General features: G+C 46.8%; 9 protein-coding genes across 9 annotated transcripts; 6 read left to right on the forward strand and 3 right to left on the reverse strand.

The window, feature by feature from the left end:
• The first annotated feature begins 457 nt into the window (after nucleotides 1–457).
• EDB91DRAFT_1149546 (uncharacterized protein) lies at nucleotides 458–2,269 on the forward strand. The gene is made up of 3 exons (XM_041319372.1): nucleotides 458–686; nucleotides 739–950; nucleotides 1,059–2,269. The coding sequence occupies exons 1-3, from the start codon at nucleotides 677–679 to the stop codon at nucleotides 2,166–2,168; spliced, it is 1,332 nt and encodes a 443-aa protein (XP_041174240.1). The 5' UTR covers nucleotides 458–676; the 3' UTR covers nucleotides 2,169–2,269.
• EDB91DRAFT_646646 (UbiE/COQ5 family methyltransferase) lies at nucleotides 2,251–3,573 on the reverse strand. The gene is made up of 2 exons (XM_041327980.1): nucleotides 3,283–3,573; nucleotides 2,251–3,224 (listed from the first exon to the last, which is right to left on the reverse strand). The coding sequence occupies exon 2, from the start codon at nucleotides 3,162–3,164 to the stop codon at nucleotides 2,334–2,336; it is 831 nt and encodes a 276-aa protein (XP_041174241.1). The 5' UTR covers nucleotides 3,165–3,224; nucleotides 3,283–3,573; the 3' UTR covers nucleotides 2,251–2,333.
• Nucleotides 3,574–4,513: 940 nt separating this feature from the next.
• On the forward strand, nucleotides 4,514–4,921 carry EDB91DRAFT_1251463 (uncharacterized protein; the record flags this gene model as incomplete). Its single annotated transcript, XM_041323385.1, has 2 exons — nucleotides 4,514–4,647; nucleotides 4,705–4,921. 2 exons carry the CDS (start codon nucleotides 4,514–4,516, stop codon nucleotides 4,919–4,921), a joined length of 351 nt encoding a protein of 116 aa, XP_041174242.1.
• Nucleotides 4,922–5,282: 361 nt separating this feature from the next.
• On the forward strand, nucleotides 5,283–7,132 carry EDB91DRAFT_1251464 (uncharacterized protein; the record flags this gene model as incomplete). The annotated part of the gene is made up of 4 exons (XM_041323386.1): nucleotides 5,283–5,514; nucleotides 5,574–5,804; nucleotides 5,861–6,499; nucleotides 6,555–7,132. The coding sequence occupies 4 exons, from the start codon at nucleotides 5,283–5,285 to the stop codon at nucleotides 7,130–7,132; spliced, it is 1,680 nt and encodes a 559-aa protein (XP_041174243.1).
• A 1,944-nt stretch (nucleotides 7,133–9,076) lies between these two features.
• EDB91DRAFT_646737 (uncharacterized protein) lies at nucleotides 9,077–10,060 on the forward strand. The gene is made up of 2 exons (XM_041327981.1): nucleotides 9,077–9,948; nucleotides 9,998–10,060. Exon 1 carries the CDS (start codon nucleotides 9,370–9,372, stop codon nucleotides 9,886–9,888), a length of 519 nt encoding a protein of 172 aa, XP_041174244.1. The 5' UTR covers nucleotides 9,077–9,369; the 3' UTR covers nucleotides 9,889–9,948; nucleotides 9,998–10,060.
• A 7,383-nt stretch (nucleotides 10,061–17,443) lies between these two features.
• On the reverse strand, nucleotides 17,444–17,850 carry EDB91DRAFT_1057566 (uncharacterized protein; the record flags this gene model as incomplete). The annotated part of the gene is made up of 2 exons (XM_041314087.1): nucleotides 17,444–17,620; nucleotides 17,668–17,850. Coding segments are annotated over 2 exons (360 nt in total), but the record flags the coding sequence as incomplete, so codon positions are not given.
• Nucleotides 17,851–20,182: 2,332 nt separating this feature from the next.
• Nucleotides 20,183–20,873, forward strand: EDB91DRAFT_1084500 (uncharacterized protein; the record flags this gene model as incomplete). The annotated part of the gene is made up of 3 exons (XM_041315777.1): nucleotides 20,183–20,440; nucleotides 20,494–20,583; nucleotides 20,721–20,873. 3 exons carry the CDS (start codon nucleotides 20,183–20,185, stop codon nucleotides 20,871–20,873), a joined length of 501 nt encoding a protein of 166 aa, XP_041174246.1.
• An 808-nt stretch (nucleotides 20,874–21,681) lies between these two features.
• On the forward strand, nucleotides 21,682–22,367 carry EDB91DRAFT_1084501 (uncharacterized protein; the record flags this gene model as incomplete). The annotated part of the gene is made up of 4 exons (XM_041315778.1): nucleotides 21,682–21,739; nucleotides 21,834–21,985; nucleotides 22,015–22,165; nucleotides 22,252–22,367. 4 exons carry the CDS (start codon nucleotides 21,682–21,684, stop codon nucleotides 22,365–22,367), a joined length of 477 nt encoding a protein of 158 aa, XP_041174247.1.
• Nucleotides 22,368–22,776: 409 nt separating this feature from the next.
• EDB91DRAFT_1031608 (uncharacterized protein) lies at nucleotides 22,777–23,306 on the reverse strand (the record flags this gene model as incomplete). Its single annotated transcript, XM_041312734.1, has 2 exons — nucleotides 22,777–22,987; nucleotides 23,035–23,306. Coding segments are annotated over 2 exons (483 nt in total), but the record flags the coding sequence as incomplete, so codon positions are not given.
• Between the last annotated feature and the right edge of the window lie 1,006 nt (nucleotides 23,307–24,312).

The raw sequence follows: 24,312 nt of genomic DNA on the forward strand, positions 1-24,312 counted from the left end.
CGGTTTGCAACAAGTTACTTATTCGGAACGCTCGAGGATGCTAATCGGAGCTTGCTCGGTTCCCTCACTCATTGGAATACTGTTACGACATTCAATCTTTGGATGAAAGTCGTATGAGATCGTTGTTCCGCATCCTAAACTTCACTATAGACGAGCACCCAGACACGTCTCCCAGTCCACATCCTTCCTCACCATTCCAAAGAAGACGCCCGACCTCCCTCCACTCAGACTCAGCGACGGATTCAGATTAACCGATTCCTCATCCAGCCAATTCTGGCCGATCCACCGATCCCCCGCATCGGTCCAACACGGTCCAAGAAGAGTTCTTCCTGTGCCCGCACCACTCTAGGTCTGTATCGTAGGCGCTTTCATATTCGGCGTCATGTTGAGGCTGGGTCATATCCTTATATGAAGTTTAACTGCAAGGAGTGTAGTCTATAAACAAAGACAAACAATGGAGTTGTGTGTGGTTGTCATGGGAATTTGAATTCATTGCGTGGTGTACTTGAGTTGTTTCAACTCTTTCAAAGTCTTTTCGACTGTTTTCGTGTATTTTTTGCATTTTCATTGAGCAGGTCAGACAAAGCAGGTCTTTTGTCTGAAACGAACAAACCACGACCGACGAGTACTTATAGTCAAACCTTGCTACGACTCCTACGAAAGCATACACAACGAGATGGCGAGAGGTATGTAATGTACTTTATCCTGATGCAATAGTCATTTCCTAAATAACTGTAGATGCTTTGCGTTCTTCACCACCATTCCCTTCTCCAGGTTCTTCTTTTCTTCCCCCGCCCACTCCAGGGCCACATGAGTTCGCCCGCCCACCTTCAGCAGGCAGGAAATTATCAAAGAAAGACTTGAATGATTTGGCTGGCGTCGCTTCTCATACCGCTGCCAATGGCCATACCTGCAATGGTCAGGCTAATCCAACCACACCCAACGGCGCGGTAAGTCCCCCACGAGCGTCTCTGGCTTTCTTCCGCTCCTTCCTTCCCCGCTTTATCATTTCCATGCTGAACGTACCTCGCTCTCTCTTCCACGTCATCTCCTTTCAGGAATCACCACCGCCCATTCCTACCACCGATTCTTTCCCTGGAACTTACTTAGACCCCCGTTCTCTGGGCTTGCGAGAAGGTCCTTCTGCACCCGCAGATCCACCCCCACCTCCCCATAGACTCTTGATCAATCCAGAATCTCACGATGTAGATGATTCTAGAGTATCACCACAGCCTCCACACCGCCTTAGCACGCAGTCTGTCACATCACTCACATCTTCCCGTCCTGCACCCCCCTCCCCAGCAATCTCCCGCCGTGCCTCAGGCCTATCCCGCACATCCTCCAAATCCCGTTCTCGCCCAGTCTCAGGCGTCAATTCCCGCCCAGTCTCTAGTACAACTCGCCCCATATCAGGCGCACTCTCCCCCAATGCAGTTCTTAGCCGCACCCCGAGTGGACGTCGTGCAAAAGATGTCCTCGGTATGTCAGCGGTCGTAGAGAAAGAGCCAGAACCCGCACCTGCAGACTCCAAAGTCCTTATCAAAATTCGCGACTTTGCATTTGCACCTTCAGATGTCCGGTTCTCAGGTGAAGGTCCAAACGTACCTCGCCCCAATCGTCCCAAAGTTCTAGCCCGCCGTTTACGCGGGTCGTCCTCGTCGACGTCCTCAATGACCTCCAAGTCGTCGACAGAAGAGGAAGACGAGCAATGGGAGGACGAGAATGATAGTAATGGTTGGGGAGGATTCAAGTGGGGACTTCAGAAGTTGCAATCTGGTTGGGGATTCGCCTCAAGCTCCTCCTCTTCTACAGAGGATTTTCCCTCTCGGACTGATTTTGCAAGGAACTTTGGAAATGGTGTTGGAGATGATGATGAGAGTGAGGTGTATGACGAGCCGGATGATTTCTTCGAGAACCAAGAGGAGAATGAGGAGATGGGAGAGCCCACATTGCACCCTGGCCTATACCGTGCGCTGTATGCTTTCGAGCCAGAAGGAACGGCGGAGATGAAGCTCGAGGAGGACCAAGTGGTCCGTGTCGTCGGACGAGGAGGCGGGGTCGGATGGGCCGTAGTTGTGAAAGATGGCCTCAAGGATACAGGTGCGCATGCTCTCGTACCGGAGAGTTATCTCGAAGTCGTGAGACTCGATGGGGATGAAGAGGACTGAGTGTTCGTGCAGGCGCGGGCCACGTTGATTATCATCCTAGTTCTCGCTTTCTTACGCTTACTATTTCTGTTGTATGTGGAACTCCGTCATTTATCTGCTGTTGTTTGCATTACATTCCCCGCTCATATTCTGATAATGATAATCGAGTTCATGTATACGATGCCCTCAATCCACGCGACAGATGATTTCGCCGTTTAAGATCGCGAACCAGCCATCCTCTGATTTCCCCCACTCCATCCACGAAGCTGCGATTCTATTCAGCTTCTCCTCGTCCGCAAGCCCGCTCTTGAGCGCCGTCGTCTTGAAATTCGAAGAAAGCGTCCGATCAGCCCACAATTTACTCCACCACTCCCTCTCCTCCGGCGTACTAAAACACCACGTCCCAGCCGAAGTCATAATCTCATCCCTAGCAAACCCCGCCTTCAACGCCCAACTCACCAACCTCCTCCCCGCATCCGGTTCTCCCCCATTAGCACGCGCCACAAGCTGATACGTATCCCCCCACTCCTTCATCCCTTCTGAAACAGGAAACCAAGTCATAGCCGCGAAATCCACTTCCCTAGCTGCGATAATCCCTCCAGGTTTCGTAACAGCCCTCATCTGCATCAAAGCCTCAGCTACCCTCTCTCTATCAATATGCTGCAACACCTGATGCACATGCACGATATCAAACTTCCCAGTCCCAAACATCTCTCGCAGCTCAAAGATATCCCCTTCTTTGAACTCCACGTTCGAGATCCCTCGTTCTTGGGCTATTTGACGCGCTTGGGAGAGGACGGCTCCTGGGGAAGGTTCGATTCCTGTTATATGTCCTTCTGGGACGAGTTGCGCGAAATCGAGGGTGATGGTTCCGGGCCCGCAGCCTATGTCGAGGATGTGCATGTGCGGTTTGATGTATGGGAGGAGGTGGGGGGCTGAGTTTTGGGCGGTGCGCCAGCTGTGCGAGCGGAGGACGGATTCGTGGTGTCCGTGTGTGTAGATGGTGTTTGAGGACATGGCTGGTGGTCAGTGTGGTATACCTTGGTAGAGATACAGTAGCGTACAGGGGTTATGTACCTTTATTTTGGGCGGAGTTAACTACTTTCGTTGCCGCGTCAGCGCTACTTTTACTCACCGTCATGATTGGTTTTCGCCGATAGCGCCAACGCTAATCGGATTCAGGGATTAATATTCCGAAGATAATACTGCATGCAATTAGAGTTGGCGCGGGGTGCTCCGTAGTGCTCGCTCCTCAAAAATTCTTTGTAGCTTCTGTCCCTTCAACCCTCAGGTCATCGAGGACGGCTTCATCGAAGTCCTAGATAATGTCCTACAATATGAACTTATCTGGTGCTCGATGATGTCGGACTACTACCCTCCTGCCAACGTTGAAGCGGGTGGCACAGCTGGTTTTTGAAACGGTGAGTATGGCTCAAATGTGGCTCATCGCTGAGATCGATCTACGTCCGACAGGGGAGATAATGGAGGCCGGAGAATGTCGCAAGCGTCTTCGAGGTGATCATCAGGTATAAGCTACAGGGAACACTAGAAGACGCGAGGGTCAAAGAGGAAGAAATTGTCGAGCGGCTTGAAAGAGCTCAATAAGCGTACAGGAATCCGGGAACCTTCATCCGCCTATACAGACTGTGCCTCATTCAACGAGTTCGAGACCAGCGCCTTGTAATGAAGAAGGTTCCATTTGGAAGGCCCAGCGCTCTAGACCCTCCGCATGAGTGATGTCCCGAGGATCTCAATGAAGCCCAATTTACCAGACATTAATCTGCCAGCCATGACCCGTAGTAGCTCCGTCCAAGCACACCAACTTGCTGCATGGGCAGAATTCTTCTGCGAGATTGTTTTGCTCACGTTCCGCTGAGCGCAGAAACAACCAGTCCTTGTTCTGGCTGAATTCATTGAGCGATGCATGCAAAAATGAACAATGGCGCAATTTGGGAGATTGATGTCTGATGTCTGAATCAGTGAGAAATAATCGACTCACTCGTTGCAGAAATCACGGTGGGCGATCATGTGTGCGACATCGAAACTTGATGCATGATGGTAGTGATGCTGATAATCTACAGATGTGATTCTGTTAAGCATTCAACAAAAAGAGTACGATTAGAGACATCATTCACGACCGGCTCCGCGCGCTGAACAAAAAGAAGCTCGATGATCATGCTGGGCGTCCAAAAAAGTTAATGATAGTGGCTGTGATCATGATGGTTTGGTTCGAACCGTGACTGTGGCTCAACATCAACGTATCGATTGTGGCCTTGAAATGTCTAAACAATAGTACTATTGACCTGGCTTATAAGCAAGCCTCAATCTGCATTTGCTTGTCTTCAACGAGTTCGCAAAGATTTCTCATGGTCAATACTCCTGGCGCCACTGCGCCAAAGACGCCTCCCCACGGCGTCGACGCTGTCCCCCAGCTCAAGTCCACCCCAAATGCAGTTGGTTCTGCTGTTGTTAGCGAACATATCAGTACTCTAGGTGTCGAGTGCGTGCACTTTATCTAGTCACCATACACTGGTATTAAACTCTTTCATTCGCGCAGCGTCCACGATATCCGTCTATGGATTACGCGGGACGTTCAGGACTTCAGCAGATGCGAATTCGATGAAATGCTGCGGGAGCTCCTTTATCGCTGCAGAGATCCCTCAAAATCCCCTCCGACTGACAAGTCGACACTACTTAACGATTCCTTCCAAGCCGTCCTACCCCTCTGCCACCAGACCAGCGCCGCTCAGGACTATCAACAGACATTTGTCTGATTTGTGAGTCAAAAGTTCAAATCGTGCGAAAGGAGATTAACGCCATTGTCAAAGTGTCGAATGCACTACAGAAGTGCCCTCTTACGCGCCTTTTATCCGAGCTGCCAATCGTGCACTCCTTGAACTGAGTGACCTGGACGCGCCCGGATTACTTTCTTCCAAGACTCACGACGACTCTAATGATATCTTATTTCATGCTAAACGACCCGATGTTCATGAAACAAACGCACCAAGGCGCAGAGGCCAGACGTAAACCTGACGTCGTCATCGTCTCTCGCGAAAGCGCTCGGAACGTGCGGAAGAATGGAAAGGACTGCAGCAAGGAACAGATGTACACGTGAACAGGCGTGCCGCAAGCCCGATGTCAACTTTCAATGGACGGGCGTTCGATCGATACTGGAGTTCAAGCGGACGAAGACTCGTCTGCAAACGTCCGCCTTCGACTTACACAGTGAAGGATTACGATGCCTCTGACCAGAAGTATATGGAATATCACATTCGGAGTGAAACGAGCGACCCCGCTGAGCCAGCAGGTTCAACGCCTGCGCCTGCCGACGGTCCCACTCAGAGCTCACACGAAACATCGAATACACGTAAGTAGCTACTCCATATGTCTGGCTGCTACCTCCTTCCTTGCTGACATCCGCAGCAGAACCTCCGACTCAGTCTGGGCAATCTAAACGCAAAGGAGACAAGAAGCGTACTTCTGGTCATTTAGACTCCAGCGAGCCCAGCAGCAAGCGACCCAAGAGCAACAATGAGAACCAAGGCAATGAGAAGGAGCCGAAAAGAATTCATCCCATCGTCCAGAATGGTGTGTACGTCGCGGAGATGTTCGCGGCTCATGTTGCTCGGCAGCACGTCATCTCCTGTGTGGTGAATGGTGAGTTGATTGATGGGATGACGCAGACCTCACATAACATTGATCGCTCCTTTCAGACGACATGCTTTACCTCTGGTATTTTGATCGGCAAAATGCAATTCAATGCTCTGGCATCAACTTCGTTCAGGACCTTCCCCGCTTTATGGTCTTGCTGCTCGCCATGCAGCGAATGGCATACGCGCACTGGGGTTATAATCCGGTATTCGAGCCTGAGCCTGGATCTTCGGGCGAGATTCACCACGTCGAGGATCCAAAACATGGCCTAGTCGACCTCAAATTTGACTTGAAGTCAGACGATCGCACAACTCACTTCGGTCTGCGCGGACGCGCAACCACCGTCTTTCCAGTGGAGAGCATCAAGTTATCGAGTCTGCTATCGGATTCTCATAACACAAGCAGCGACCTGGTTGCCAAGCTGTATTGGCCAGAAGAGTCGCGTGAGAGCGAGCCCGAGATTCTCAAGAAGGTGTATAAGATTGCGGAACGCGAGATGAAGGTGAAGGGTCACGTCCCAGATATGGTTTGGTTCCACAAGTTTGAAGGAACATCCACGGCGAACATCCGGAAGGCGCTAGGAATGGACGATGCTGAACGAGGCAGTCGGGTCCTGTACATCATCGTATTCAGAAAGCTTATCCCGATCACGAAGTTGAGCGGGATGGAGTTCCTCACCGCATGGTGGCAAGTTGTTGTCTGTGGGTGTTGCTGCTTTTTGCGCTTCTTCTTGTCCATTCATATCCGCGACACCAGGCCATCATGTCCTTTGGGAAAACGGCGTCTACCACCGCGACGTCAGCCCTAGCAATCTCATGGTATACAAGACCTCAGATGGTCGATGGATTGGCGTCCTCAACGACTATGACCTATCATCGACCAAACACGATGGTCCCAGCGGCAACGAGCGTACAGGGACAGTACCTTTCATGGCGATCGACCTTCTCACCCCGGCTGCCATCAACGGCGAGGTTGAGCACCTCTACCGACACGATGCTGAATCGTTCATCTGGGTCCTTACCTGGGTCTCTCTGCGGTATGAAGGTGGCGAGCTCCTGAGCAAGGGCAGACCCCTTGATGACTGGCTGAAAGTGGACGCTACAGGATGCTCGAAGGAAAAGTCCCACTTTCTATTTGTGAGGCTCAGGGACAACACTCTGCGTCCGTCGGCATCGCACCAAGAGAACTGGACAGTTGCGCGATCTTGCCTTCTCAAATTCGCCTCGTTCTTCTTGGGCCAAACGCCCGCACTGGAAAATGAGTTTGTATTTCAGACGTGGCTGCTGGAAAAGATACCAGATGAGGCAAAGATACCACCGTCGTTCCAAGACTAAAGTCTACTTGTAATAGAAGCAATCTTATAGCAATGCTGAGATACTCAACTTTTTACATGTGCATGCGTGTATTCGAACCATTCCAATGTTCTTTCTTTACATCCAATTAGCCTAGAAGATCTCTTAACACACTAACAAGGCGTGTGCGTTATCTGAACAACTATGATGTGCAGTCGTAGTGATTGCATTGATGATGTTATCCAAGGGAACGAACGTCTTCCTTCTTCTATAGTTTAACTAATGACAAGCTTGTAGCTTGAAAGAGACCTGGTCAGGAATACTCGTTGAGAACGGGAAGGTGCGACCGACAACAACCGGCCCTAGTTTTCGCACCTCCCGTACGTCAAACAAGACATGCGAGCATCACCCTCCCAACCAATCCCAAAAGACACATCACAGGCATCAGTCCGCGCTGATAAATTGTCCACCTGCACTCGAACTCGAACTAGTCGTGAAACTGGCTAGTTGCAGTCGTGTTCGGGTTTAATTCGGCATTGGCGATGTTCTTGGGGGCATTGCCAGCGCTGGGACGCGGATGGTACTAAACATCAAAATGTCGAACATCCAAAATGACCAACGACTTCAATTTTAAGATGACCTCTAACTCGTCGGTGCTATGAGGGCAGCAGGTAGATAGGCGGGTGGAAAGGGCAGGTCCACGGTGAAGATTCAAGACTGTCCAGGCTTGAAGCCTTCGCTCATCGTCAGCGAAGGCTTCAACTCTGGAAAGTCCCAAACGGTGATGGGAAACGTGTCACACAAAGTAGCTATTGTGGTTTTTTTGATGCGGCGTAGCTCGACCTCAGCGGTCTGATCGCTCCGCAGTAACAAATCAGTCGCTCAGCCAGCGACGTTAGCCATTTCTAGCCAATAACCTTCAGTAAAATTAAGCATACCATAAGGTACAAATGGTGCGGGACTCACGCTCAGGCCATCACCAGGAGTGCTGAGCAGACGAAATGTATCATGGAAACTAGTGCAAACAATTAGCACCGTAGCAGAAATTGCTAGGTTTCACATCACCATGAATACAACTTATTCGCGAGGACGTTTAACGTAGCAATTTCTCAGGTGGATATCATTCGAAGTTACTCGTAGATCGATCTCAGCTATGGGCCACATTCGACCCATACTCACCGTTTCAAAAACCAGCTGTGCCACCCGTTTCAACGTTGGCAGGAGGGCAGCGATGGAGCCGTCCTTGATGACCCGAAGGTTGAAGGGACAGAAGCCACAAAGATTTTTTTGGGAGCGAGCACTACGGAGCACCCCGCGCTAACTCTAATTGCATGCAGTATTATCTTCAGAACCCCGAAGATATCACTGAATCTGATTAGAGTCGGCGCTGTCGGTGAAAACACAGCATGACGGTGAGTAAAAGGAAGTAGCGCTGACGCGGCAACGAAAGTAGTTAGCTCCGCCCAAAATAAAGGTACATAACCCATGTATGCTGCTGTATCTCTACCAAGGTACACAACTGGCCACCAGCCATGTCCTCAAACACCATCTACACACACGGACACCACGAATCCGTCCTCCGCTCGCACAGCTGGCGCACCGCCCAAAACTCAGCCCCCCACCTCCTCCCATACATCAAACCGCACATGCACATTCTCGACATAGGCTGCGGCCCCGGAACCATCACGCGTAACTCGTCCCAGAAGGACATATAACAGGAATCGAACCTTCCCCAGGAGCCGTCCTCTCCCAAGCGGGTCAAACAGCCCAAGAACGAGGGATCTCAAACGTGGAGTTCAAAGAAGGGGTCTTTCCAGTGGAGAGCGTCAAGCTATCGAGTATGCTATCGGATTCTCATAACACAAGCAGCGACTTGGTTGCCAAGCTTTATTGGCCGGAAGAGTCGCGTGAGAGTGAGCCCGAGATTCTCAAGAAGGTGTATAAGATTGCGGAACGCGAGATGAAGGTGAAGGGTCACGTCCCAGATATGGTTTGGTTCCACAAGTTTGAAGGAACATCCACGGCGAACATCCGGAAGGCGCTAGGAATGGACGATGCTGAACGAGGCAGTCGGGTCCTGTACATCATCGTATTCAGAAAGCTTATCCCAATCACGAAGTTGAGCGGGATGGAGTTCCTCACCGCATGGTGGCAAGTTGTTGTCTGTGGGTGTTGCTGCTTTTTGCGCTTCTTCTTGTCCATTCATACCCGCGACACCAGGCCATCATGTCCTTTGGGAAAACGGCGTCTACCACCGCGACGTCAGCCCTAGCAATCTCATGGTGTACAAGACTTCAGATGGTCGATGGATTGGCGTCCTCAACGACTACGACCTATCGTCGACTACACACGATGGTCCCAGCGGCAACGAGCGCACAGGGACAGTACCTTTCATGGCGATCGACCTTCTCACCCCGGCTGCCATCAACGGCGAGGTTGAGCACCTCTACCGACACGATGCTGAATCGTTCATCTGGGTCCTTACCTGGGTCTCTCTGCGGTATGAAGGTGGCGAGCTCCTGAGCAAGGGCAGACCCCTTGATGACTGGCTGAAAGTGGACGCTACAGGATGCTCGAAGGAAAAGTCCCACTTTCTATTTGTGAGGCTCAGGGACAACACTCTGCGTCCGTCGGCATCGCACCAAGAGAACTGGACAGTTGCGCGATCTTGCCTTCTCAAATTCGCCTCGTTCTTCTTGGGCCAAACGCCCGCACTGGAAAATGAGTTTGTATTTCAGACGTGGCTGCTGGAAAAGATACCAGATGAGGCAAAGATACCACCGTCGTTCCAAGACTAAAGTCTACTTGTAATAGAAGCAACCTTATAGCAATACTGAGATAATCAACTTTTTGCATGTGTATGCGTGTATTCCAATGTTCTTTCCTTACATCTGACTAACGTAGAAGATCTCTTAACGCCTTAACAAGGCGTGTGCGTTATCTGGGCAACCGTGACCATCATTCACTATGATGCGCAGTCGTAGTGATTGCATTGATGATGTTATCCAAGGGAACCAATGTCTTCTTTCTTCTATAGTTAAACTAATGGCAAGCTTGTAGCTTGAAAGAGACCTGGTCAGTGCCCTCAAGTACTACTCGTTGAGAGCGGGAAGGCGCGAATGACAACAACCGGCCCTAGTTACAGTTTCGCACCTCCCATACATCAAACAAGACATGCGAGCATCACCCTCCCAACCAATCCCAAAAGACACATCACAGGCATCAGTCTGCGCTGATAACTTAACCACCTGCACTCTGGTCATCAAAAGCAAGTATATATACTATGCTCATTATATATGAACAGGTTGGATTATGGATGCAAGGGTAAGATACTGAAAAACATCAAAAATGTCAAAATTGCAATTTGCTATGCTTTTGTTCCTGTAGAAGGGTCCTATGTGTGTCCTGGGCTGGCTATATGATATATCTGCTCCAAATATGCACAGGAACAGACCCCCTACTGTCCTTGAGGTCCGGTCCTACATGAAAAATTTCCACAGGGGGTAAACCACCAGGAGAGGGGGGTACACTATGCAATAAGGGATTCTCCTATGGTCCTGGGCTTCTGATACATTGTTTCTATTGCTGAATAGATGATGGGGATAAAATTTCAAAGTATGTTCACCTAGAAATAAACAAATGAGAACACATTTTGTATTTTTATGTATATATGCTATATCTATTGATGTAGGCCGCTTCAGGGGGTCAAATAAAGTTGGGAATCTCTTCATATATACTCCTAAACATGTTTTGAATGCCCTGGGACACTTCCTTGTCAAAGGAGCAAAAGTGCAAAAATGTTTTGTATCCTACATCATTTTGAATGGGTCCTGGAGGAGCAGGCATACAAATAGACGAAAAAGTTTTGAGATCACGATAGATACAATATTGATTGTTTGACAAGCAAGAATGAAAATATTAGACTTAGAGGCACATGACAGTGGGCACTAAGATTGCTCATTTTATTTGGATATGTCCATGCAGGTTATATATACTTTGTATTACCGCTGGGCTATGTAATCTCCGATATGGCTGACGTGTCCTAGGTTTGTTCAACCTCGACACTCCCCCTCAAACCTAGGACATCCCAAGTTCTCGTATATGTTGGTGATGTGCAGGTTTGGGTAGTGCCTTTGTGAAGATGTCTGCTGTCATTTGTGCAGTAGGACAATATTTCAGTTTTATTAGTCGACTTTTAACTTTGTTTCGGATATAGTGATGTTTCAAATCAAAATGCTTCGTTCTTTTATGATATTGTGGGTTTTGCGCAATCGCCAACAAGCCAGAGTTGTCACCGTATAACAATGTAGGTTCTTTTTGCTCGTATCCTAACTCCAAGTATAGGTTTTGGAGCCATACTGTTTCTCTCGCTGCATTGGAGAGGCAGATATATTCAGCTTCCGTTGTTGACAAGGAGATGGTGTTTTGTTTTTTTGATCCCCACATTATTGCCCCTTCATTCAATAAGAAGGTATACCCCGAGACAGAGGTGTGATCATCGTTATTTGCGAAGCTTGCATCTGAATATCCAATGAATCGGTTTTCGGTCTTTCCCAAGGGTTTAGTTGTTTTATAGGTTATTCCTATATCTTTGGTACCCTTGAGGTACCATAAAACACGTTTTGCAGCAGTCCAGTGAGTTATTCCGGGATTCACTGTATATGATGCTAACCGATATACAGCATATGCAATATCTGGACGTGTTGCCATGGCTGCATACATCAAGGACCCTATGAGGGATGCGTAGTTGTTGCTACGATTTCCTGTTTCAGGTGAGCTGTCTACTAGTTCAAGTTTGATACTTGGATCGAGAGGCATCCCCACTGAATTTGCGTCTGCAAGGCTGTACCTTGCAAGAATTGCCTCAATGTATTTGGTTTGGGAAATATGTAACTCCCCCTTTCCTTGATCCTGATCAATTTCGATACCAACAATTTTGCTTGGATCACCAAGGTCAGTGACTTCAAACATTGTTTGTAACTCATGTTTCAGCTTTTCAATTAGTGCCGTACTGTTCATAAACAGGAGTAGGTCATCAACCCACACAGTAATTATTTCTATTCCATCTCCCGTCTTTCTTATGTATGCGCATGGGTCGCTATACAGTCTATTGAATCCCTTTGCTTCGAGCTGTTTATTTAGCTTGATATTCCACTCACGACCTGATTGTTTAAGGCCATATAATGTTTTTATTAGACGGCATACTCTTGCTGTTCCATCTTTGAATCCTTCTGGTTGTCTCATGTAGAATTCTTCTTTTAGAATACTGTTTAGGTAAGCTCCTTTCACGTCCATTTGCTGTATGTCCCAATCTTCTGATACAGCCAATGCTAGTATTGCGCAGATTGTTTCAAGACATATGATGGGTGAGAATGTGTCATCATAATCCATCCTTGTGAGTACCCTTTTGCTACTAGTCGTGCTTTGTGTTTGACAAGCTCCCCATCTTTATTGTACTTCCGGACTAGAACCCATTTGTTTCCTATGGGTATTCGTTCTTCTGGAGGGTCTACTAACTCCCAGGTTCCCATAGTATTAAGTTGCTCTAGCTTGGTGTTCACAGCCTTCTCCCACTGCGGCCAATCTGGGGATATCATTTCGGCTGCTGATGATGTAACCTCCCCTTTGTCAGGGTCATCAACTAGTTCAGCTAGTTCTAGTGGCAGATCATTTAGCACTCAATAATCGTGCTTTATTTTTGTTCTGGTGCCTCTTCTTGGTTCATCAGGTACATTTTCATCCTGTTCTTGCTTCTGTTTGAGATTAACACTTGATTCACCAGTTTTACTGGTCTGCCTGCCATCAAATTGTCCAGTATCTTCATCAGATTGTGGTGTGTCAATCTCTCCCCACTCCCCCTCACACTGCATATCTGCCGCAATTTTTTCTTGGGGTTTGACTTGTAGGAAGTGATGATTCTGTGATGATTTAACTTGTTTTGTGCACGTGTCGTAATATTTTACAGCTTTCGGCCCATCTAGGAAGCTGACAAATGTATGTTTTTCAGATTTCGCTTCAAATTTTGATATATTCTGACCATCTCTCAATATCCATACAGGTACACCAAATTCCTGTAGGTGAGATACATTTGGTCGTGTTCCTGACCATTTTTCTTCAGGTGTATACTCTTCGAGTGCTCGTGTATGCGCTCGATTGCGTAAATATGCTGCATGAGTCACCGCTTTGGGCCATAGGAACTTAGGTAAGTCATGAGCTATTAGCATTGCTCATGCTAATTTGATTAATGTTCTATTGAAGTGTTCTGCCACCCCATTTTGTGAGGGCGAATATGGTGCAGTTGTTTCCAACTCTATCCCTTTTTGCTGACACCAGTCTTTTAGTGCATTATTTATATATTCTGTACCGTTATCGGTGCAAATATGTTTGGGGAGTTTTTCCCAGTGCCACTCAACATAGGATAGGTAATCTTTCACCTTTTCAGTAGTTTTGTCCTTCGTTTTCATATATTTGACGACACACCTTCTTGTGCAGTCATCGACAAAACTAATATAATATCTTGCACCTGTTATAGCTGTTGTTCGAGCTGGTCCCCAAACATCTGTGTGTGTTTGTTCACCTGGTACTCGAGCTCTATTTTCAGCTTGATTTGGGAATGGGTTTTGAGAGTGTTTGACTTCGATGCACGCCTCACACTCTGGAATAGGTGAACTTTGATCTACGTCAAAGCCATCTACTAACTGTTTTTTCGCTAGTTGTTGTAATCCTGTGACGCCGATATGTCCATAGCATTTATGCCACTCTTCCCAAGTAAGCGAGTCATTTGCTTTATTTGTTGACTCAATTTGGGGCTGAATGGTCTTGGCGTCTAGGATATATAATCTATTTATACGGCGTCTGGTTGCTATAGTCCATCAATTCTGATCAAGCAATGTGACTTGTCCATTGTCAAATTGGGCTCTTCCCCCTTGCTCGTCAAGCCAACTGATTGATATGAGATTATTTACTGCTGTTGGTACATGCAGTACATCTCTTAATTGTACCTTCTTAGTTTGTCCTTGACTTGTGTTTGTATTTTTACTGATCCATGGCCTAGTGCTTTGATTGGCACATTTACGATTCCAATTATGGTCCCGTCGCTTATTGGACGGTACTCTTCAAACACAGATCATTGGCTCACAATGTGGGAAGTAGTGGCTGTATCAGCCACCCACGAGTAAAAGGAAACACGCTCATTGGCATCTTCATTCATAGATACATTCTTGGTTACAAAAGCCTCATCTTCATTCATAGGCTCGTCTTCCTGCAGATCTCTCGCAATATTGGCACATTCTTTCTGCTGATGTGGCTTTTGGGATGATGATCCTGCTTTTCCCCAGCAGTCTTTGGTCTCGTGTCCAAACCTTCTGCAAGACATACACTTCGGCTTGCCCTTGAACTGGCAATCATCTGTGGTGTGATTATTATGTCCACACACATTACACTTTGCTTGGCTCTTAGGCATCTCCACATGCTTTTCAATCTTCCTTTTCTTTCCACTCCTCTCAGCCTTGGCATAGAACCCCTTTTCTTGGGTGTCCTCACCTTTACAATGTTTATACTTGTCGATGATGATGGAGATTAACTCCTGGGAAGTATATCCCTTTATTTTATTGGATTCGACTTTTTCGGCATGTGCCCCTAAATAGGATGCAGTCCAAGTTCCCCACGATTTTGGTAACAACATTATGAGAATGGCTTTGAACTCTGCGTCTGGTATCTTGCACCCCATGGTGTCGAGTTGGTTACGCTTATTCACCATCTCAGTAATGTGCTCCGTAATATTGCAGCCTTCTTTGGCTTGCATAGCATAAAAGGTGTGTTTCGCCATTAACGCACTCAACTGACTCCTCATCTCATGGATTGTCTTTATATTCTCCCATGCCTCCTTTATGGTCTTCACACGTGACACATGGACCACTTTATCATCCTTGATATTGTTCAAGATGAGTGTCCGCACCACATAGTCCTGTTTATCCCAGTATGCGATCTCATCCTCATCTGCCATGGGCCTTTTACAGGTCCCATTGATGTGCCCATGGACTCCATGAAGATTGAGGATAGTTTCAATCCTTTCCTTCCATGTGATCCAATTTATGTCATTTAGGGCCTTGATTTGTACGACGTGACAGGTCCGAGGTTAATAGCAGGATGCGAAGAGGCATGAGCATCAACATCCATGCTTGGGTTTGGGTTGTTAGGATCAGTCATTTTAGATAGGAGTATTTGTGCAGTGTGTTTTGATTATTTTTGATTTCTGAGGCTCGATATGCGATACAACAGGGCTCGTAACCTTTTGAGATCACGATAGATACAATATTGATTGTTTGACAAGCAAGAATGAAAATATTAGACTTAGAGGCACACGATGGTGGGCACTAAGATTGCTCATTTTATTCGGATATGTTCGTGCAGGTTATATATACTTTGTATTACCGCCAGGTTATGTAATCTCCGATATGGCTGACATGTCCTAGGTTTGTTCAACCTTGACAAAAAGCGATCTATTGTATTATCATCAGTGAACCAATGAACATATTAAAATGTCATAGTATACTATATATTCATAACAATCACGCCAATCCCCATAAATGTGGCAGTGGGGTTTGCATATAATTATTTGACCTTACTTGGGAACGATGCATTTTCATGGCATCCAAGCAAGTTCTCCTGTGCTTGATGTACCATCTTCTGCTTAGATCATCCTCCAAACAAATATATGAATGCAGGCCAATGAAGTGAAATGCAAGTCTGTAAGCGTCAGAGGGATGCAAAAAGTTGCAACCAAACATTCATGCAAGGTCCTTCTGTCTCGCAACAATCTGTAAATCAACATGCCTGGTGCGAGAGCTGGAATTTTTTATACTAGTCATGAATTGCTGGTGATAATATTGGACCGGATAATGAGAAAAAGCAAGGTTCACTTTTGACAACATGTTCACTTAGTAAGATACAGGGCACTTCACTCCTAAGCAGTAGGCACTTGCCTAGGCGGACTGAGATTTCCATCATATACATCACGCCCAGTCCTGCAACTGGTTCAGAACATATCCATCATTGAAGTATTGCGTCAATGATGCATTTGCGATGCTGCTCACAAGATTATGGCCCCCATACGATACCAGAGGTTTTAAATAATGTTGCTTGTGACAACCAAATGTCACAATCACAAGGTGGGTGATTATTTGTAACCTGGTTGATCTAGACTGCGTATTGGACGGGAAATTGCCAGCCTGCCACATCTAGCCAGATATTACAGTGTTGCTCAGCCATCTACTTAGCATTATAAAAGTCAATTATCCTTCATGTAGGAAGGAATCTGGACACTCTACCTCAAGGCGTTCAATGAGTGGGTGGAGGAACTGCAGTAGGTGTTTGCACATCAAAATACATACCAGATGATAGGACATTTGCCACCGAAAGTACATACTATGCGCAAGCCTGATGCTGGTACTTACTTTGGATAAAACATACAATATCAGCCTATTTCAAAAATAGGGCAAGTACTAAGCCCAAAGCCCTAAAGTACCAAATTCATGCCTGTTCTAAACATGACCAGAAAGTTCTTCTGCCAGTAAGCCTGGCAGAAATCCATATGAAGCCACATGGTTCTGGGATTGCGTTTGCAGAGCAAGTTGCTTGGTACTGATCAGCCTTGGCGAATAAAAATAATGGCAGCAACAATCATTCCTTTGTCCCACTGGTACACTGGATACATCAAATTGAGTGTGGCAGAATGGTTTACTGCTTGGAGACTGAACACTATGATGATACAATTACATGATCTGCTCAGGTGTAATTGGATATACCAATATCTGCATGAGTTCTGTCACCTACTAAAACCGCCTCTCATGTGTAGTATTTTCAACTGATAGTCTTTGGTTGGAGACTGCAGATGACCTCTCCCACCAGGGGCATTCTACATGGGCAACTTTCTGCCATATGAAGACAACATAATGTTGGTTGTAGCAGTCATGAATACAATGTTTACATACAAAACATCTCTTTGAATTGGTAGAATTGAATGGCATGACAAATCTTGCAGTAGATTACATGTTAAGGAGTATGTACTATGATCTCTGAAAATCATTCCTTCCAATGCACGATCTCAAAACATAATAATGAATGTGGCATTTATGATTGCATTAAAAACATGTATTGTAATACATTGGATAGATAAAACTAGGATCAGGTTAATCTGAGTCAAAAGCAGCATCCTCTAGCCTCTTTCTCTGCTTGGCTAGTGCTGTAACAGACATCTTGGATACAACTTCCGTGTTAGATCCTCTCGATGATTTTTTCCAAAAATCTTCCTAAACAACAATGTTAGATATGATACATAGCGGACCTCAATACTCAATACCTGGTCCACCATTCGAGCAGTTTGGTCACCCTACATCGCGCCACAGGTCCTGGGACATCCTCGAAGAAATCAACGATATTGATCCAAAATGCTTGATAATCGAAGTCACCATCAACAGTGTGCCAAGACAAGACACTGGATAGTGCAAAATGAACTTGGATGATTGTAAGCTAAACATCAATGGTGAATAATCATATGTATTCACTTGACAGACCACATAAGCAATGGAGTGAGGGGTAACTTTCTTCATGTTGATGATCAAGGCCACACATGTTTTAACCTTGAACTGGTTTAATGTGCGCTGGGCGCGCCAGTTATTCTTGAGGATGTTGGCTCCATCACCATCACCATCAACTTCTCTTGCAGAAGATGGAGACGTAAATATGGCTTTGAAAGCCTGGCGCCACAACAGGTTTGAGTAATGTTCCCATGACTAGTATGACTCCATCATGATGTACTGACCTGAACAAGGATCTTCAACATAAAAAGACCCCATTCCAGGTTGCTGTTGTCGAGAGAGTAGCTCTCATACTGTTAAGGTCATGCTCAAGGGGAAGACAACTCAAAGGGCTTCAGCTTCAGCTCATGCGCTGTGCCCCTTACCCGAGTACATGCCCTTAATTTCTGAGGGGCAGAGGGGAAGTCTGATAGAAGTCTGGGGAAGTCTGGAGGTCAGACGTGGGGGGAGTTCAGTGGAACTCCGCAAGACTATGAGAGAACAGGGTAAGGCTACTATGGACAAGTCTGGAGTAGAAGCAGAACAGAGTTTAGACTACCCTAAGGTAGAGCTGGAGATTTAGTCCTAAGGTTTAACCCTAAGACTTGGAGGTAGACAAGAGATGGGACTCAAGTCTGGAGAAGCAGGAATGAGCAGAACTAAGATGATATTTGAACTAAGGAGTTCTGGAGTATTACAGGAGTTTATATACTGTAGGTATCATGTGAGTAAATCAGTCAGCAAAGTAAGGGCTATGTACGAAGCATGTGGAAAGTCTATTAGTAAGTGTATAACAGATCAAAGCAGTGAGGTTGGAAATGAAGTACGAACAGATGGATCAGTAAGCATAGCAGAAAGGATATAACCAGTAGCCAGAGCAATAGCTATTCTAAAAGGAGCTAGGGGTGAGTACGGAGATGAAGGCGGAGCACTGGGTGGAATAACAGGGCGGAGAACCGGACTTTGAGTGGGGGAGATCTGGAACTGCGGATCTGGAGGTATAGGATATGACACATACACAAACAATGGCCAAGAGTTTTCTGATACGATGAAATCTGATGTTCTATTATGGATGCCAGCCTTCACACTGCCTAGGCTTCAGTGTCATGTAGTAGCTCCATGAAGGTAATGGCTTACCAGTCATCACTCCAGTCCCACTCAGCAGGGCAGAGCAACTTCCCACAAACATCATGTGCAAAGCCATGCAAGTGCTTGTCATTGGACCTAAGTAGAGAGGACGGATGAAAATCCTGATTAATCCAAGCGGCAATGAGGTCCTTGAGAGTGGAAGTATCGTCACCACAGGCTGCATTGGCTCCTCTTTTGATCTATAAAATTATGAGTATGCAGCAAAAGTATAAGTATTGAGAGCACAAACCTTTTTCAACATATCTTTGGATTCATCAGCATCAAATTCTGCAAGCTTAGAATGTAGCCATGGCAGAGCCTGTGCAAGCGCAAGGTAGCCATGCTGCAGGTGATCTTGTCTGAATAATAAAATTAAATGTGTCATGAAAAAAAAAGACCTACTTTGTGGTGGTGCCTTGCACCATGCTGTCCACCAAGCCTTCCTCGTACCTGTGATCGTTCTCAGCGATCAAATCTTCCAAGCTAGTATAAAGGACGGCCATTCGGTGAACCACCCTGCCTTGAGCGACATAGTAGGTCATCTTTCTGTGAGCATCTATGAGAAAGAGGCAGTGAGGAAAATGGTATGTGATGAACCTCTGCTTTGTTCCTCTTTCTTGCTTCATCATCTGTAATTCATCTTCCAATGCGGCGATGTGGCATTTGGCCCTGGCCTCTGTGGAGGTAGGTACTGCTCCAGAGAGGTCTGGAAGTGGGAGGGCATGTGTCCCATTTCCAGGCTAAGTCGCGGGACTGAGACTTATTGAGAAAAGTAGTGTTAATGAGTGAGTAGAGGCAGTGCTGGCAATTGCACAGGTACAGAGCATTGCCAGGGCCCAAAGAAGGTCCAACAGAGTCAGATAGTAAAACACTATTCCTTATAAATGACTAGAAATTATACTTGGTGAGTGGTGATTGAGGTCTTGACCCACTCTGCTGACGCGTACCTCATTTACCTTGAGATCTGGGAGTTGCATTATTAAAGTTAGGAATGGAGCAGGGTTGCAGAGTAATAAGGCTATGAGTTTCGGTGTCAGTGGTGAACAACAAAAACGAATGGAGAACCGAACTGCTTAGCTTTGTTCAGAGGGGAATTCAGTTCTCTAGTACTAGTGGAAGTTTGGTTAGAACTGCCAGTAAGGTCTGACAAAGATAATACTCTGGATCATCATCTTGACTTACAAAAGCATGGAGCAACCACAAGTGGCGAGTTGCAAGTCCAGGTCTGAAGAACTGTATATTGCAATGCAGCATCGAGAGGAAATTCTCAAAAGAATTTCTGTAGCGGAGCATTGTGGCATGGGAGTAACTTAGTCCTGACCTCATGGCATGATTTATATGCCCTTATCTTCCAACCCCTCTGCACAGTGGAATGGACACCATCATCATGAAAGCTAATATCGACCTCGAGGCTCCTGGAGCCAGCCCAGTGGATGGTAGCTCGTGGAGCTCAACTCCAGAAAGTCATGAGGCCTGCACTGGATATCATTCGCATGGACAAGGGGCCCCTGTGTATTCCTACGGATGTTATAATTTTGGGAAGGTCAGAAGGTTGGCGTGCACCAAACCTTCTACCCAAGACCCAGAGCAGACCTGTCAGCTTGCACATAACTTGGACACTGAACAATACAAACCACTGGAGCTGGTATGCAATCTGTAGAGTATAACCATTTGTTATTCTAACTGCCCTAATTCCAGGAATCAAAAGTTAGAAATGGCGACGAGAAAGGGGTTGATAAGTTGCTGTCCAATCCAAACTTGAAGAGAAAGGCATCTGACTCCAGTGATGTATGTGGACCTAGTTAGTTTTCTCAACATTAGTGCAACGTGCTCATGGCTGCAAAGACTGCATGAAACTTTGGCCAAGATATGACCAATGCAGGAGAGACATCAATGCCAGCAGTTGAAGCTCCATGGAAGCACAGGAAGCTAGAGAGAGAGAGTTCCAATCTGTAGCTAAGGTTGAGCTGGAAGTTGCTGCAATTCTTGAAGCTGTTCACAGGATGGAGGCAGCTGTTGAAAGACAAAGCAGAATTCTTGTGGAGGTCTGTAACACAATTGAAAACAACGGGATGTAAATGCAGCCTTGTACTGGATCTATATCAAGCGCGCCACAATGTAATAGTAGCCAGTTAGTAGCTGTTATATGCATCAACAAAAGTGTCCCTGGCGTGTAAGGCCTGTTGCTGCCTTGTATGCCTTACAAACCCCGAACAGAATTGTAGAGGGTATGCAAGGGCTTGTATTGCATATGCAAGTACTAACAGAGATTTATGGAATGTAAAGTTTGTACATGAATTGCGTTAAATGTAAAGGTCGTATGTGAAATGTGACAAATGTAAAGCTGGTACATGAAATGTGCGAAGATTGTAGCATGTGTGCAAGCAGTAGCAGAAATTTGTCAAAAACAGGTAATGCAGGTGGGATAGGAACAGTCAGTGGTCGGGGACTGTGCTTCTTGGGAGCATCAAGCATCATCTCAATGCTATCCTGGCTCTTGATGGTAACCTTGGATGTAGAGCATGCATCCGCCAGGAACAAAGTCATAAGTATTTGCATTAAGGTGAGGTGTGTTGGCAGTGGGGAAGATGCGGAGGGAGGTGGTTGAGGTGTATGAGGGGGGTGTGGGATAGCATGTGCCACAGCGGGTGTGCCAGGTAATTGGGGGGCTGTGGGACAAGGTGACGTGGGAAGAGGTCCAGGTTGATGGGGAGGAAAGACATGAGGGATGCGTTGCAGGTGAGGCTGTTGGCGCATATGTTGGGAGGGCATAGTGTAATATGCCTAAGGAGGTTGTGGTTGATATGGATCCATATACTTGGATCATGTAAAACACAGTCGATAAAGGTATTTAGAAAAATAGAGTACTGACGTAGTATCTGTCCCATGACTTGGGCTGCATGGGCACCTGCGGTGCTATACCTCCAGGATGCACTTGATGTGGGTGTGGAGCCATTCAGGGACTGGCAGGGATAGGTGAGCCGCCGGGACCCCCTGGGCCAGCTCCCTGTCAAGACTGGCCTTGCCGTTGGGCACAGTGCAAGAGAATGCAGAGAAACGTGGAGGGTGCCAGAAGGCTGCTATGGTGGGCGCATGCTATTTGGCACGAACTGCAGATATGAATGCATGCCGAGTTGCGAGGGTTGCTCTGGCTGTTGTGACAAAGTTGATGATGGCTGGTGATGTGGAGGTAAATTAGATGGCCAATTGGAAGGATAGGATGTGTCAGAAGATGACTGGGAAGACGACGACGAGGGATTATGGAAGGGCTTTGCAATGTCTGCTCTAGATGGTTTAGGCATAGATGTGGTTGATGTTGCAGCTGTTGAGGATAGTGCACTGGGGTTGAAGGGTGTTGATGATAGGGAAGGTCATGGAGGCTGCTTTGACGACCTTGTGGCTGAAGCAGAAGCTGAGGTTTTGCCATTTAGGCTATGTGGTTGGAAGATGTACCAGGTAAAGACTTTACGACTTCAGTTTTTACAGCAGGAATGGCAGTTGGTGATGAAGATAATGGGGCCAAAGCATCATCTATTGATCCAAATGCAACAGATGCTAAGAGCAACAGTTAGAACTAGAGATGGTTTTGGAGTAATAATAAAATCAAACCTGGTCGTATGGCTGATCCCGCATTATTTTGAGGGACTGAGATGCCATCTTTTATGGACGCACCCTGGCCTAACTCACTTGGACATCTTGAGTGAGAAGTAGCTATTGGAGATGCAATATGAGTAGGAGTAGGAGATTGCGATTGCGGAAAATGAGCTGCAGATGAATTGCTCTACAGTGGGCCCTTTATGCAAGTTAGCAGCCAAGGGGGCAACATTGGAGTCTTTCCAAATGTAGTGGAAACTTTGGTGATTCTACTATAAATGCAAGAAACACATGTAGAAGAGGCACATCCAAAACCAAAACTCAAGCAGCAATGGTTAGAAGACTGGATTAATGCGGATGCACTGTACTTCAACCAACTACTACTTATTATTCTGGCAGGGCCCCTCCAGCTGTTCTCTTCATCCAGCGGCGCCCCTGGTTCTTTAAGAAGTTAACAGAATGGGCAGGACTAAAGAAAACATTGCCCACGTGGCCAGGCATGATGCCTCCCTTAGTCACTCCACCCTCAGACTCCCAATTGCCAATTGAGTGGTATAAATCACCTGCGCGGAATATAAGAACATCTCCAGGGTGGTATCTAGCCACTGGTCAACTCCAATGTGCAGGAAATGGGGATGGTTATACCTGAGTTTGATTTGGAGGTCAGTTAAGTAGCATTCACCACCGCTATATTGACCCATGCAAAATATGGCCGCAGGCCCAGCATCCAACCCATTGCAGTGGGGAAGGACATTTAGTTTCCAAACAATGGCCCTACCCAGCCAAGGACTTGGGTCAGCCTCCAACCAAATGCCAGCCGCAAAGGCTTTGCAGTAAATCTCAAAATCCTTCGGAAATGCAGCTTTGTACATAGCGCTGATGGACATGGCAAGCTTCCGCATGCGCTGCATGTACCATTCCACTGCCATTGAGATCTGGGCATTTCTAATCATGTCAGAAGGGGGCTTAAAGGGACTCTGGCTGTGCTAGCGCCATCTTTAGAATGAAAGTTGGGATTGGGATGCAAAGAGTCACTTACATCACGGCCTTGGTGGCCCCTCATCTGCCATGAATGCATGAGGTGCAAGACTCCAGTCCATTCCGAGGTGTTATTTTCATCCACATACTCATATTCCAAGCCATCATAAGTAAATTGTAAGTGCCCACCATCATAGGATGGCAACTCTTCTGCTTCTTTCATTTTGCTCCCATCTCGAGAGTACCTCATTAGGAAATCATCCCAATTGTGACGGCCATCATTTGTGCTTTTCAATGGTTGGAGAAAGTGATGCAAAATTTGAGTTGCCCACAGTGCATCCTCAATCAACTCCGGCTGCCAAGCCATTAGATGCACCCCTAGTCAGTGCATCTAAACTTACCTTAAGGCCATCAAAGATTACAGCGGGGCCGCCTTCTTTCTCATCTTGTTGGGCCTTCTCGAGATCAGACACTGAGCGGCCAAGCTGCAATGGCATTTGCTCATGGCCTGCATATTCTGGAGCATGCTGTTCTTGCATCAGCCACAGTCAATGTGATGCCAAAAACGCGAGCGCACCTTGCACTCTTGCTCTTTCAACTCAGGCGAAAGCAGCACATTGTGAGTCACAATGTGGATGGAGAAGTATGCCGCCATCAGTGTGCCATCTGTATCACAAAACTTGGCAGAAAAGGCATTAGCTTCCCACTTCTTCATTCTATCCATGACCTCCTACGCCTGGTTCTTGTGAGCCTTGCAGGGCTTCTTTCCGGCAGCAAGTTGTGATAGGCAAACTCCGGGAATGCGGAAGGCGTGAAGCGTGACCAGTACTTTGCCCCAGTTTGGGCATTCTGCTTAAAGCCCTTCTCTTCTTGGTTGATGGGTAATGAGGTTTCGAATACACGTGTTGCATTTTCCAGCTGTGGAAGCGGGACAGAAGCCCCAGC

Source organism: Suillus paluster (genome assembly GCF_016628075.1).
Source record: "Suillus paluster strain FC165 chromosome Unknown EDB91scaffold_54, whole genome shotgun sequence".
NCBI classification, from domain to species: Eukaryota; Fungi; Basidiomycota; class Agaricomycetes; order Boletales; family Suillaceae; genus Suillus; species Suillus paluster.